Source organism: Anneissia japonica, unplaced genomic scaffold, assembly GCF_011630105.1.
Source record: "Anneissia japonica isolate Jap-2015-1 unplaced genomic scaffold, ASM1163010v1 scaffold287960_len3192837_cov198, whole genome shotgun sequence".
Classification (NCBI taxonomy): domain Eukaryota; kingdom Metazoa; phylum Echinodermata; class Crinoidea; order Comatulida; family Comatulidae; genus Anneissia; species Anneissia japonica.
Window position 1 is genome coordinate 2,620,698 of NW_022712725.1, and position 16,192 is coordinate 2,636,889.

Genomic DNA, 16,192 nt, shown 5'->3' on the forward strand with positions numbered 1-16,192 from the left:
TAATAAATGATCAAGAATGACAGATAAAAGATACACTTTTATAGCTCATTTAAAAGGATCAAGTAAGTTATAAACTTCCAACTAACAGCAGATTTCTGTTGATTTACAGATATTGTTTTACAATCTTTAAATTTAATAGGCCTACTAGCCAATTTAAGAGTCTATACAAAAGAATACAGCAAAGGTACAGTAATATTTAACTGTCCATTAATTGACCGGAAAAAATATTCTTGTTCAAGTTAATAAACTTATAAAATATACATTTCCATTTTTTCAATTTCCATCATCAATACTTTTAGAACTGATATACAGTACAAGTCAAAATAACGTAGTTTCAATTTGCACGCTGGAGGAGATCCAAAACACCGACAAGCAGAAGGCCAGATTACGATACATTAATAATTCATAAGTGAAACTAACTTGTTCACTTTGATACAATAGATCAATGATACAATGACATTACGTTTGTCACATTTGAGCCGAAGATTTCTTTTATTTAGTTAAGGATATGAATATATGCATTCAATAACTTTATACATTCTCTTCAGAAAATGCAATTTGCGACATCTGAGTAGATACAAACGTTAGTATAACCATGGAGGAATAAATAACATTCGCGAACGGTGTGAGTTTATATTTAAGTTATAGCAAATAATGTTATCAAAACGTTGCAGCAATGCTTGCAACGCCAGTCAGCAATAACGTTATAGGCCTAACTACAGTACGTATTTATGGTTCTACAAAAAAAGAAAAGTTTGAACACAAAACGGAATGGCCGAATCCATTAAGGGGAGGGGGAATCCATGTGACATCAGTCAGAGAGCACAATCCCACATTAATTATATGGATAGTGACGAAAGTGACAATGGTTTTGAGTAGTAGTAAATACTAAATCAATTATCTTTAAGCCCGGTTTCTTTAAAATTGCTACACTGTCGCTACAGTGTTTTCAGTGCAATCGCTGTACTGCATGCGTAGCAGTCCCCGACGCAATCGGGAAGGTGCACCGATTCGACCTACAATCAAAAATGTTATCGGCGATATCCTGTAGCAATTGTATGGAAATCAAACCTAAGATTATATTATGCCTAAAATTTAGGGCCCTGATGGTTGTACTTAAAAACATGGAAATATACTTATAGCAATACAAATGTTCTTACCTGTAAGCTACCCTTTGGACAGTACTCAGTCATTATACTAATATTGGGAGAATCAATACAGGCACCAACAAATTTAGTCACGTGGTCATGTTGAATTTCACGCATCTAAGTAAGAAAAAGAAAGAATATGAACAGCATAGGCTCACCATTATACTGTATTTCATTGATAGTAGACATAATGTTAAACTCACAAATGAAATAAAGGCTAAATAAACACTGATTTCCCAAGAGCGTCAACTAGGAGGGATATTCAAAATCGGGTAAATATGCTAATTATAATTATTGTTTTGGATTCGTCTAATTCAAACTCTAAAATGAAATTGAGGCTATTTATATAAAGAACATTTAATCGAACCCCTACGTCAACTGCACTCGATAAACAAACTACAGGCATATATAGATTATTATAGGTAACGTGGTTTTCTGTGTTAATGATAAATTCATTTCAACAAGGTTAAGAACGTGTCCTTAAGCAGTACATTCGCCATCAATTTGTCGTAAATCACCTCAAAGAAGAAGAAGAAGTGGGTAGGCAGTTATATTCGTACGATATTCATTATAGAATATACATTACTATTAAAATTCAATGGAAACTGACTGCCCCAAGTGCTTGAGGTAAACTGTCATTTGGGTGAATTATCTTACTTTCAAAAAATATTTAAACTCTATGCTTTTTATAGACGGTGCTTAAGGTTGCGAAAGGTATTACGCCTTAGAATTTAATAACCTATCATGCAAACCTTCTCAAAACAATGAAATGGGACTCTTTCTTTGAGTATTTAGATAATGCGTGAACGTCATTATACGGTGAATTCTGCAATAGAAAAAAATTAGTGTTTCGAGCCTGAATAACTTTCCCAAATATTTTAGTGATTTACGAACTTTTGAGACCAACACAAGCCCTTCTCAATCAAATATTTTCAACAAACTATTAAAATAACATTTTCATTTCAATAAAGCTTCAATTGGTACATGTAATTATATTAAAGTAGTATTTTATGTTCACCTTATGGAACACATTTCAATCCATAATCAAAATTAATTACTTTTACGGAAAAACACGTGGAAGACTGGTAAAACTTTGATAGGCCTATCTTACGTGGTTTTGCTTTCTCTTCAATAGGGCTACACCAAATTATTAGCGCACGATTAACTAAATTAAGTTACTTTGATTTTTTTTAGGAGTTATCTTTGTTTCTGATATTCGATGTACTGTGTTTCAATTTTGATCTAAAGCCTAAACTACCGAATTGTTGGTGCTGAGTATTTTTGAATGACTGATATCAAATTTGTTATACTTTAGTTGTGAAAAACAATGCTGGTTTTGCCGAATTTCACCAGACCTTAGAGCTGAAATGCAAACACAATGAATACCAAACTACAGCTCCACTTTTCGTCTTTTACAGCCATGCTAGGCATTTGTCAAGATACCTGAACGAGTGGCTATTATTGCACCTAACGTGTATGCTAGTGTATAACACCTGGTCTTAAGGCTATTTTGCCAATAAGACATTCGGGAAGCCGGCTATTTTTCCAGTACATTATAGTCACCTGGGCATTTACAAGTTTTGTCAATGAGACACATGTTAATGCCAATAAGACATCTGCCCACGTGGCTATTTGTCAATAAGACACGTGCATCATAGTCACTTACTTTCTTCATTTCAGTTCGAATAGTTCGATTCAGTTCAATTTTAGGTTTTTCAACTCGTTTTACAGCAACAATATTCCCCTGCAAAAAAACAGAACGGTTTTTACTCAAAAGCGGCTACAGGAAAATGATTAGTATGACGTAATTGCCAATGCTTGAAATATACTCCACTGGCTGACTGCGTAATCAGATGGGAATACAGCCCAGGCTCAGTGTTCTTATTTTTTGGCCGATTTTTGGGCTCACAATGTTCTTAATTTGTTCTTATGTTACACTTTTCAAACATACAGAATTATTATTGTACCAGTATAGGGAATGTAGGTAAAAGTGGCCCTGGAAAAAATGCCCCCCACCCCCCAAAAAAAGGCCCCTGAAAAAATGTCCCCAGAAAAAATGTACCGGAAAGAGTGGCCCCAAATGACAGGTTGGTACACCTTTTGTACTAGAATTACTGAGGGTATTACATAGTCACACCACTGCACATAAGGTACAGATAGTTTTTCTTTGGTTTTTCTATTTTAAAAAAAATAAAAATCTCATTTGGCATTTTACCTCTGCCTCACAAGTTATTCACAAGACCTATGCCAAAATATAATTTTTTTTTTTGAAGCAATGTATTTGAAAAAATCTGTTAGTAGCTGCTTGTATTTTTTTAAAAGACTGTATACAATACTTCGTAATGAACCTAATTAGGTAAGCCAATTTATGTAATAATATCTAATAATACTGATTTTGAATTTCAGTTCGTCTATTCTAATTATAATTTGTTTAAGCCAATTACATTAGAATTATTTCTGAAATGTTCTGTATTTACTGTAAGCCTCTGACTAATAATTTGTGAAGATTGAATAACATGAAACATATATTGCAATGAAACTATCCATTACGAAACTACGATTTTAATCCGAGATTGCATAACATAATACACAGTCCCAAGAGCTTCGTTAATATCATGTTGCCATACTCCCGGGTATGTTGGCAACTTTTCGCCACGGTACAGAATTTTAACCTACCTTATAGTAACCAATTACAGTAAATATTTGTCGTTGGGCGCCCCATACACTCTGACCGGATCCACCCTAGTTAAACAAAACAAGAAATATCATGTATTTAAGTATTTTATTATAGATTAAAATCACACACTTATATAGGCGTATATATATATCGTGATGAGCAAGCGTATTTGAACTCTGAATCTCATCTTCACCGTGTGACGAACCACTTCGCTGTGTATGGTCCGTCAGAGCTATACCCATTAATCCTTACTGTAATTGAATAAATGACTTAGCGAGGTTGGTCGGTCGAATCGGAAAGCCTTTCCGATTACGCCGGGACAGTGTAGAAATTTGATGGAAACAGGCTTTCGACGCTTATTATGGAGAGGCGCATATTCGAGAGAGGCACATTATAGAACATTAGGTATTAGGTATAACGCCTCTGGTCATAACCCAGCAATGTTAGTGTTATTGATTAGTTAGATCATAAAACAAGCTCTTGAAGAAGACACGAGAAAGGTAATACCGGACAGAAGGGATACATAACTACATTGGGCAGACGATTTAAGTATAAATAAAGGAAGTTCATTATGAATCTGTGTCTGAAGCCTTGTTTCCATAAAAATATCTACTCATTTGGCGACACTGATTGGTCAGTTGAATAAGGGAGCGTTCCCGATTGTGTCGGGGACAGCTCGCAGTGCAATTGCAGTGAAAACGCTGTAGCGACTGCGTAGCGATTGTATGGAAACCAAGAATTAACGAAAACTAGTAGGTTGTCTGCGAGATTCTCTTCTGTGTGTCGGGTGTTATTACAATTGGAATATTGAATTACATGGCGCGTGTTGCAACACGCGTTATCACGCGCCGTGTATAATGTTTCTAATGTCATTATATACAAGGCTATATAATTGGCTCAAGATATTATAGACCTATGGTAATTTAATGAAGGTTAATACCACATATAGACAAACAAGCATTTTAATATCAGAGAATATTCATGGATAATCTTTATTTTGGTTCAAGATTACACTTTGAATTGGCATGCAGCAGTTCGTTTAACACACAAATAACTACAAATGAATGAGGGGGAAAAGCGCGTGTCCACAATTGTGGCTGTTGCGTGTTGGTACCCGTTTTTATTATACTGTGGTGACGATGGAGATCATAATTCAATATTGTCAAATTGTGTAATCTAGTCTATTACGCAAAACACATTTGATCCTAAAGAAAGCAATTATGTTTTGTGTGAAGCTTAATAGCTTAGGCAGAATTGGACCAGGATTCAGCTCCAGTTTCGATTACGAACTGAAATTAGAATTCTAGGTCATTGAATCCGCATGATTCGGCCTAAATGGCTGGAAGGGATTAACAATTCCACCATAACTATCTAGCAGAAAAATCACACATTTTACTGTACTTAATTTTAAATGGGTGGCGCTCAGGGGTGACGGCCAGGGCCTCGGGGAGAAAAAAAAATGTAGGCCTATATGTAGGCCTACTTTTTCTACATATTAGTAGACTCTAAAATCGATTAAATAAGGCCAGCTGCCCCCTACCCCCGGTCACTGCACAATATCTCATTGCTATATACGGTACCTATTATTAATTAACAGTACACTGTACTGTAAGAGTTATAAACGCACGAAGCTTTTGCGTTAATAGATGATTGGTAGGCCTAATAAAAATGTTACGAATGACTCCACATTTGAATAATTAAATATGCTATTTAAATCGGCCTACAATAATTTCATATACCAAAGTAAACCGACTGCATGAAATAGGCTACGAGGTACGTGTGACGGATACACACTGTCTGATAAACTTTATTATTATTTTAAATTGGATAAAGAATATCGCTAAATACCACAATACACACGTTATACTTTCTAGGCAGAAGTTATCTAAATACTGGTATTTACGTGATTTATCTATTTATTCATAGCGTATTGTACAATCAGTAATTGAAAAACCCACGGGCGTAAACCAATTTTGCCTCCTAGTGATTTAATTACATGTAAGTTTGAATCCCGATGGGAAAATAAGTTTTCCTAAAACATATTTATCATATAGGCCTACAGTATTATTGGTCAATCCAAAGATCTTGTCTTGTCGTTTAAGCTTGGAGCGGGTGTATAGCTAGGATCTTTGTTTATACGTGTGTATCTGCATGCCGATGTCGTATAGAGTGTGAAATCAATTGCCTCCAAGAAGCGGATATTATATTCGTGTTTGCAAGAGATACGGTAAATTGCGTGTGTGCATCTACCCCATCTAAGTTTCCCACATTTCATGGTAGTGGTGTCAATGGGCCTGTTTCTACTGGAAAGAAATAATCGATTAAAAATTGCTTTTCGAAAAATCGCTTTTAGTCTCGCAGTAGAAACGGGACCAGTTTGAAAAAAGCGATTAAAAAAAATCGATTAAAAACACGCAATGGATAGCGTGTTTGAACGGCAAATAACCGATTTTGGCTGTGCACCTTTTAGCTGCAACACAAAAAAGCGATTATCAGGTGAAATGTGACCTCCAGGTCAATCACTGCAAAGACTTAGATCGTATTAGGCGCGAACTTTAAAAAAAAATTTGTCCTCTTGTTCATGTCCTAGGCCTACAAGCTCAAAACATCAACAAACATGTGGAGTGACGAATTCGTTTTGTAATTATTTTGTGGGGGGGGGGGGATATTGGGCCTAGGACTCTCCGCTCTTTTGGGCCTACTGTTGTCCTCGTTTGGTCGCTCGTTTATAATTGTGCCGATGAGCACAACCGAAAACATTTGCCTTCTCGCCCCACATCGTATCTTACTCCTCGTCATCATGACAGGAATAAGAAAGATACTATCCTATACAGTTAGGAAAACAACGTGTTTTATAAACAAAATGGTGACGTAATTTCCGTCACGAAAACCGATTTTCGAAAAATAAAAAATGCAGTTGCAACGCCAGCAAGCAGTCTGGTACTCATTAAAAAAACGGGTTTTAAAAAATCGATTATTTTGTGTTTATCAGTAGAAACACATCCAATGGATAAGACGTGTACAGTGCATTCTCGGTTCAAAAAGCGCGCAAGGCTACAAAAATGTAATGCTACGCGCTGTATCGCAGCCAATCAGAAATAGGCAAGCTTCTGATATTTCCATTTCCAACAAGCCAAGATGGATGAATGGTAGTCGATATCAATCCTGCTGGGAGAGAAAAAGTAATGGAGGTATTTTGGCGCTTACACCTCAATAACTTATTCCATTGTTACACTAGGGAAAATTTACGCGCGAAATGTCTGATCGCATTTCATATGAAAATCCCAGACGAAGTTGAGAATGCAATGGAATATCGCCCTACACCAAGCGATACTTGGCAATTATCAGATCGTATTTCTATCCTAGTGAAAACATTAATAATTACTTCATGTATTAATTCTTCCAAAATATCAAAAAAACTTACTGATGCCTGGCTCGGTGCGATACTCAGCCGACTCCCCGACAGTTTTTTCTTATCCTTTTGATCAAAGAGAATGTCATCCCATTTAATTTTCCAAGACATGTTTGCAAGTTCAGCTTCATATTTATAACGCCTAATGAAAAAGAAATTATGAAAAAATGTTTAAACTATTAACATTAAGACGAAATTAACGTGCTTTGGAGTTTTAGAATTTACGTAGATCTAATATATAGTACAGAAGGCATATTAATGTGGAGCTATAGTAGCTCTTCTATACAAACGAGGTGAGCCGACCCCGTCCAAGGTCTAAAATACAAAATAATACTGCTCCGCATAATATATGCACTGTGTTCAACCATGTTTGTTCCACCATTTTGACCGACATAGAAATTGGTTTTTAATGAATTAAGCGAAACTAATCCATGTGATGCTTAACACAGCTTAACATAAGCTCAGTCTATATCCGTTTAAATGCTATAATACGATTTGTTAACATTACACATGCGCACATAGCGCCTATTCGAACATTATTTGCCCAAACGGTTGAGAAACGTAGTTTTAGGCCTTTAAAACGATACTTCTTCAAACATTTCATGTAAGCGATTAATCAACACCGTATGTAGTGCTTAACATAGCTTAGCATTCGTTATATCATTTTAAATGCTTCTCATTTTGGGCCTTTTGTTAACATCTCGACTGAACATAAGTTAAACAATATTATATAAGTTATAAATAGCAGAGTATTTAGAACAACCAGCCGTATATGTAGGTTTTGTGCATCACAACAGTATCCTCAAGCACATAGTGAAGAAATTGATGACGATTTCTGCTTACAATACCGTAGGCCTCCTACAAATTGATCTAATCTAAACAGAATATAATGATGAATTCACTACATTGTTTTGGTTCGATTCATGTTAATGTATTAAAAACAATTCAATATGTCCACATAATTTGCACTTTCAAAAAACTTGGGTCTAAATCCCGTAAAAAAAAACCCGAATCTACATTTATTATGAAGTTGTTTCACCATGCCATGTTTAATGCATGTAATTCAGTGTGTTATACACAAAATCATAGAGAAAACAAACTAAAAACTAATCTGTGTACTTGGTTTCGAATCTCGAGACATCAATTTTTTTCTTGTATACTATCTGGTTTTACATTAAGACAAAGACTTAATGGACACAAATTTGACATTAAGCACAATCACACACAGAATCATGTTGCTCAGCATTTCACTCTTCCAGGCCACAATATTAATAATCTTAAAGTTAAAGTTCTTAAAGATGGTAATTTTAAGAATAATCTAGAAAGGGAAATTGTAGAGCAAAATTATATTAATAAACTTGACTGCATTAATTTAGGACTTAACATAGACAGAGGCTTTTTGTCGCACTATAGGGTATAACCTATTGCCTGTTCCTGCATATATTTGACTCATGCTTCTGTTTATTCCTATCTTTTGTTTCATCAGATGAGACTCATTATCCCTTTGTTTATACTAAGTCACCGTCCACCCTTTTGTTCTTACTGTATATATGACAACTCTTTTATCCTATTTGTACATTCACCTGAAGAAGACCACTGCGTGTCGAAAGCTTGTGATTAAATAATAATAAATCTGAAAGGTGCTGTTTGTCCTTCATTTATTGTTATCTGGTTTTAGTTAGTTACATCGTTTCTTAGTGTGTATTACTTGACACATATTACTATTACTAATACTATTACGTATTATTATATCAGATAGAAGAAGATAATTAAGTGTATTTTGAGAAAAAAAAAGTGTTTGAGATGTTCACAACAACTACAACGACATCAGAAGCTCGATAACATGTGTACGTAGGAAATGTAATGTTACACAAACATTTTGACTACCAATTTAAACAATATTTATATAATGCATTGGCAAGATCAGAAGATTCAAATAATATATCGTAATAATGCCTACCAGCCTCCTAATAACGTGGATTGTAAGCCTACATGCATTTCGTATAAATTTAGAATTAGATTACACAGTACACACCGACTCGATTATGTTGGATGTACCAGACGAGGTAACCCATAAACCAAAAGTGTATCCAAATATTAAAAAAGTTGAGTCAAATGCAAATGTCGTTGAAAATGAACATTTCGCCTGAGGTTTATTGCATTTACAGAGCCTTGGTTTTAATCGGTTAAAATTATGTTATGAAATTCGATATTTCGAATTATGTTAGCCTTGAATGTCGCTTCACGGTAACATTATCTCTGACTTTGATTAACTGATCGTCAGAAAACATAAAATTGGTAGTAATCAAGTTAGTAATGAGGGGATGCTTAAAATAACAGACTGCTGTTATTAATACCACACATATCACGTGGTTAAAGTGGTTCCATCACGGCAGATGATGTGCAAAAACTGTTTTGGAACGATTTTTTTTGTTTTTATTTTTGTTCTTTAAAACTTAATAACGAGGGTGTATCACCCATCAACAATGCTGATCATCGAAAACGATGCTCTATGTAAACCAAATCGCCTTATGGGGGCCTGAAGTGGTTTTTTATGGACCTCGGTATTAGAAAGCCTATTTCTTATAACCACGAACCCCGCAGTTCCAATCTGGTTGTACGTATGTGCAGAGATACCGTAGGCCTATATAAAAATACCTTCATGGTGTACTACTTAGGAGAGTCAGCGAATGCATACCCTACATTGTAAATTTTGCATATTTTTGAATAACAAATTAAGGAAAGGCCAATCCGATAACACTAACATCTAAAATTCAAATCAGAATGAATGAAACAATCAGTTGTTGAACATGAGAAGGTTGGCGAATATTAGGCCTATAGCTATCCAACAACTATACGCGTACTGTGTCAATGCTTTGACCGTACTTTTATTGCAAGCTTAAATTGGCAAGCTGAGTTTTTGTTGTTTTTTTTCCTCGAAGTTTGTATTTCAATTTTCCTTTGAGATGCACAAATTCGACAAGAAAATAATGTAAAAATTCAATGATTGAAGAGGAATAAAACATTTCGAGCAACTGCCATATATGAAATGGGCATTAAACAGTACCGGTACCGTAGTACTTAATTTAATCATCAAAATGAGTGGAGTGGCTGTCTCGAGATAATGTCACGGTATATTTTGCCATCTGAACTATTGATAATTAATAGCGATATACTGTAATGCGTAACCACATTTGCAAATAAACGCAAGCATATTGGCTGCCGGAATATACTGTATAACGTAACATACGGTACTACTTGTGTCAGTTCGTGAAAGCAATCACTTTATCAAACTTTCAACTATTCAAAGAAAAAGTCTCCAATCAAAGTATGGAAAATAAACACAATAACCTAGATCAATTGACATAATAATGGTATGATATTTCAATTCATTTATTCGACCCATATACACAGGAAATAAAAAAAAATCCATGTGCATGGTTTTACAACACTTTCTATTCGAATGAATTTATTAAATTATATAAATTTAGCATAACTTATTTCTAAACTAGCATTCTAAAAGCCAGTATCTTTAAACGTTAAAATCCCATAAATTCCCATTCCTAACCTATTCATTCACAGTTCAACGTCCGCCTTTTAAAATGGATAATTGAATGTCGGCAAACGTAGTTTAACGGTGTTATAGACATATATAAAAAATTCTCCCTTAGCAGTTAGATCTTGATAGCACATTTGTAGAAGTGGTTGGCGCATCGGTTGTGGCTTGGACTCCCAACCTCGAGGTCGGGGGTTCGAAACTCTCGCTGTGCAAATCGCTTGTGTCCTTGGGCAAGACACTTTATCTACGGTTGCCCCTCTCCACCCAGGAGTACAAGCTGTCTCTTATACACATCTAGATGTGTATAAGAGACAGATTATACACTGACCTACAGTAAATAATTTCATTTAGTGTTTAATGTGTTCCATATGTGTTTGATCCAATGACCGGGGTAATAATGTGAAGCGCTTAGAGGCTTTGTTAAGGCATTAAGCGCTATATAAGAACGACATATTATTATTATTTGAAGGAAATCATTGATCTTATCTACATTACACTAAACGGCTAAAGCTATACAATAGGTCTTCTTTTTATCCGATTTACTGCGTTTGTTAAATTTTCGTTAATTGCCTATCATTTGAGGTTCTGTCACTGATTTCCACATTAATTGCTATTTTCGTGGATTAATAATAATAATAATAATAATAATAATAATAATTTGATAAAGGTCTACGACCGAAAGATTAAATTAAACCCACAATTAAAACTACTTTGTATGTCTCTTATACACATCTAGATGTGTATAAGAGACAGAACTTACGCACAGCGTACGGCAGCGTATTGCCGACGATCACGCAATGTAGCCTATAAAAAGGCTGCCGCTCGTCGATTCAAATCATAACCGCACTAGACATCACAATCGACATCATTGTCGCAGTATCAATATTACGATACTAACATCACCCCATGTTTAATTCCCCTTAGAAACTCAGTAAGTTCTGTGGTCATCCGGAACACACTTGGGCAAGGCATTCAGTGTATTGTTAGAACACGAACACTTTACTAAGATTTTAATTTTTCTATTTCATTTATTCGGCAATTTCAAATATAAATATTTTATTTTGTTCCTTTGTTTGTGTGACGAAGCGAACAAACACAATGAATTGAAAAGGGCAGAACAAAACATGGAGGAAAACAATGATGCATTGTGGTTGTTTTGCTCATTATGGCTATAATATATAATAGATTATGAGACATAATTCGGCAGCAGAAAGTGATATTTTAAAAGGGATCATTGTAACAAACGATTTGGTAAAATCTTTTAGAAAATAAACCAATAAAAAGATTTAAAACAGTTTTGTTCGAATAAAGACGTAACGGCTACACTAAACAACAGCAATAACTGTTGTTTTCTTTTAAAAAATCAAAACTATATCGCCATCAAATTCCTAAGTAATGTAATTTTAAATGTTTAGTCTGATGCATTTACACTTCTGTTAAATGGTGTATTGGTCTTATGTAAATGTAAAAAAACGTAACCGGTATTATGTACGTGACCTATATATAATTTGAAAGTCCAGATATGCCTATATGTTTAAATGAAAAACAACAATTAACCCATTTCGTACGTCCACTATATTATTGATTTAGGCCTAATAAAAATCATTGTGGTAATAAATGTGTACACTGAAAGACCGTCTGTAAGAAATAAATAAAAATAAATACAATTTCTAGATTCAATTGAAATTGCACAAACAATTGAACATATTTTAGTGTCACAGATTGAAACAAATTATTTTTTTCTGATCTACAGACGTGTTACTACAAGATGTTTGAATACTTAAAAACTGGGGAAAAGGGGGCGTAACCACCCATATTTTACATATTCAAAACTCACTACCTCACCTCGTCAAACACCGTTTTTGTGTTGTACAACATATCAACAAGCCTGGCTTTAATTTGATAGGTTGCCAAGTCCTAACTCAAATTATTGGAAAGGTAAGCTTGAAGTGAGCCCTCACTACTCACCACAAAAAATTCTCAGCTAACGAAAGAGAAAAATATACAAGCAGCAACATCTATGCGACCGGTAATTAATAAACCAAATAGTTTCTTGATCTAATTTTCAATAGAAATCTGTTGTCTTTATTTATTTATTTATTGCGGTATAAAATGTACAACAAGCAGCCAGACGTCTGAAAACGTTGAACTCACACACATCAAAAAGGATGAATATAGAGGCAATTCAAAATTTTATTTGTTGTTGAGCTGAACGGAAACAGTATATCTTTAATAAAGATATCGGAGACATACGGTAACTAGGCTATCAGAGTTTGGCCAGGCCCATTTACGCATACATAATGTTGGAATACATGAATGAGATTATCTTTTGAATTAGGAGCTATGGTAAAGTGGGCAGATTGTATAAATAGGGATTTCCTATATCTCTTTATACTGTACATTCCCTGAAGTAGTACTAACATGCTATGCATTACTGCGTTGATGAATTATCTAGTTTTCCTATTGATACTGTCGGAACTGTGCTAAGCCGGGCGCACACTGCGCCCACGTTCGTCGGCCGAGAACGCAACCCGACGAGTCGCGCGCAAGGGATCTTTTTTTAATGGCACTGCGCTCATTATGCCACGACAATATTATATCAGCGTCTCGTCGCCATGCACTCGCAGAAATCGGAGATGACTTGTCAGCTGACGGCCGTACTTGGTAACGGTAGCGGAAGAAGAAGACGAAAGCCACAAAATAATGATAATGATTTGAAAAGTTATTGGTTGTAGTCGAATTTGTTGATGGGTGCGGAAAAAAATGCAGTACCGTATGCCATGATTTAATATTAGGCATATACGAGGCACGTAGACATAGAGGCCTATAAGCCTATCGCAGGCGTTCTTCCGTGTCACGCCCATTTAGGTTGAATTACATCGTCCGAAGAGGATCCGAATCTATACTACAAAACATAATTGTGTTGAAGATGATTCAAAAACAAATTGCTGTGATTGTAGGACTGCATACAGTAATTGCAAACATGAAATACGATGGACTAGATGGTAAGAAAATAAACAAGAAAGTAAATCATATAAGCAATAATAATAGATTAGATAGTCGAGACAGCACTTTGCGTAAAACATCATGTTGAGTAAACAGACAAATTTCCATATACCGTATAGATGTAATGCTACTCAGAGGGCAACTGATGTCATATTTTATGTTTATGATCATTAGAAACAGTTTTCAACGTTACAGAGATTAAAATTACCGTTTTCTGGACCTAAATTAATATTGATAATAATAGTAATTAATAATAATAATAATCTATAAGATGTTTAAGTACAGACATATTATGTATAACATAGTAGTTTGAGTAAAATATATGTATTTAAAAAGGTAAAAACGTCCGCTTAATATATTAAACATATGATAGCAAAAGGAATAACATATATACAGTATAGTATGTCTCTTATATATATATATATATATATATATATATATATAAAAACATATATAATGATATGATAGAGATAAACTCTAAATCTTCTTGGACCAGGGAACTTTAAGAGCCAGCAACGATTGATTCACTCTTATTTTTTTGACTAATATCGTATGTGGATTGACGGTCAAGAATAAATCATCTGCTATGCAATATTTTCAGCAAGTATCTCGATTGAGATTTTTGTTCTGTATGAGTTTTCTATGCACAGGCAATTTGGGAAACAGAAATCGAAATAATTTACTGGATACATATTAATTGAAACGTAACAAAATCTGATAAAGAATGAAAAAGCAACTCAAGCTCCACTGAGACTCAAGTCCAGGACCTTTCGCATACAAGGCGAACTTTATTCCAGAGTTCTCGTTAAGTTTCAACATGATTGTGTCCTACACATTTCTTCATTAAAAGTCTTGTACTGAAACCACCACTCGGTCTCTAAATCACATGAAATTACCGTACCGAACTCTTTAAAGACTTTAACTCGTTTAATTATGATTAGTTCCATGTAAACAACCTAATCTCTGTCAGCAATTGTCTGCAAACCCACACGTAACCTCATAAAGATAGCTGAAAGGATAGGTACGGAACGACGTGACTGCTGCAGTGACGGTAGTCGGTCACAGAGCAACTTTTGCGAATGACTGGTCACGTGGCCTTTTTATACTAATGCACGGACAGTAACTAATCCTTACTTTCAGCACAGAGCGCGCAGGATCAGAAGGACTAAATTAAATATCAATACTGAAATAATCAAATCAAGCGAACTAGATTCTCGAAGGTTCACAAAATTAATGCTATCTGGTCTATTAGTGGTAACAGTTTAGAATAACTTTCATGCTTGTGATTTGTGCGTGTTTACAGTTTTGTGCAGTTTTGTTGTTGTTCATGTGTGACTGCGTTATATACTTTGCAAGCCTGCAGTGTAAGAATTATAAAAGCATTACTGTAACTGAAATCGTATTACGGATTTCCAATTGGCCTATTTCATTATGGTTTGTGCGGAATTATTGTGGAAATTGTCTCCTTTGCGTCCTTCATGCTTACCTGATTAAATGTCTTTTGTTTTTTCTCCCCCACCTCCCCAAAAACCACAAATACGACCGTCAGCCTTTGGAAAGAACCAGACAATTTTAAATCATCGTCTGCTGAATTTGTTCTGCCCTCATATTGTTGATGAATTAGGACCGGTTTGTCTCTAGCTAATTACGGTACGGTATCCCAGGGAGGCACTATTTAGATTGTATATCAACAGCTTGATTATCCTTAGACAGTCTTCTTTGAATTAGGCCTAGGTCGTATGTTGAACACATTCACGCACGTGATGTTTAATTGAATAGTGTATCAAATGTTAGGATAGCCTTGCCGCAATTACTGTTATTTATTCATCGCAATTTAAGTGATATTTAACTGTATTGTACCTAGGCGAAGCGCGACGGCTTTTCAATTTACTATATTATATTGTATGATACAGTATTTTAATTAGGCCTAATTGATTAAAACTGAAATTTAGTAATTTAAAATTTTATCTCAAATCTTTTATTTATTTAGTAATTTTAACATTTTAACTGGAATTTTTATTTAACATTTGAATATTTATAAATTACTCTCTTGATGTAGGCCTATTATGATAATGCTTAATTTGTATGTTGTTCTTGTCTATTAAGAGTTGTTTCGTTTTCAGTTTTACTAGCCACTTGAATATATCTTTTATCTATATAGAACTAATGTTATTTTATAACATTTTAATGACTTGAAAATGTATTCAATACTATTAACATATTGGACGAATAAAATTGAATCTGAATCATGTTACAGGTCAAACCCGACAACACCGTTCCTGCCAATGTCAAAACTTGAAAGCCCAAAGTGAGCCGCTATTTTCCTACAAACAACGACGTTATAAAACTGAAGGAATTGAAACTTTTTATAAAAATTACGCTGTGTGATT

General features: G+C 34.8%; 1 protein-coding gene across 1 annotated transcript in view; it reads right to left on the reverse strand.

The window, feature by feature from the left end:
• The window catches only part of LOC117108109 (atrial natriuretic peptide receptor 1-like), a 98,530-nt gene that overhangs the window by 33,415 nt on the left and 48,923 nt on the right, over window positions 1-16,192 (reverse strand). Inside the window, exons 6-9 of the mRNA XM_033250053.1 lie at window positions 7,250-7,379; window positions 3,825-3,890; window positions 2,815-2,892; window positions 1,161-1,265 (exon numbers count right to left, since the gene is read on the reverse strand). Coding sequence (XP_033105944.1) covers window positions 1,161-1,265; window positions 2,815-2,892; window positions 3,825-3,890; window positions 7,250-7,379 — 379 coding nt within the window. The remainder of the gene's footprint in view (window positions 1-1,160; window positions 1,266-2,814; window positions 2,893-3,824; window positions 3,891-7,249; window positions 7,380-16,192) is intronic.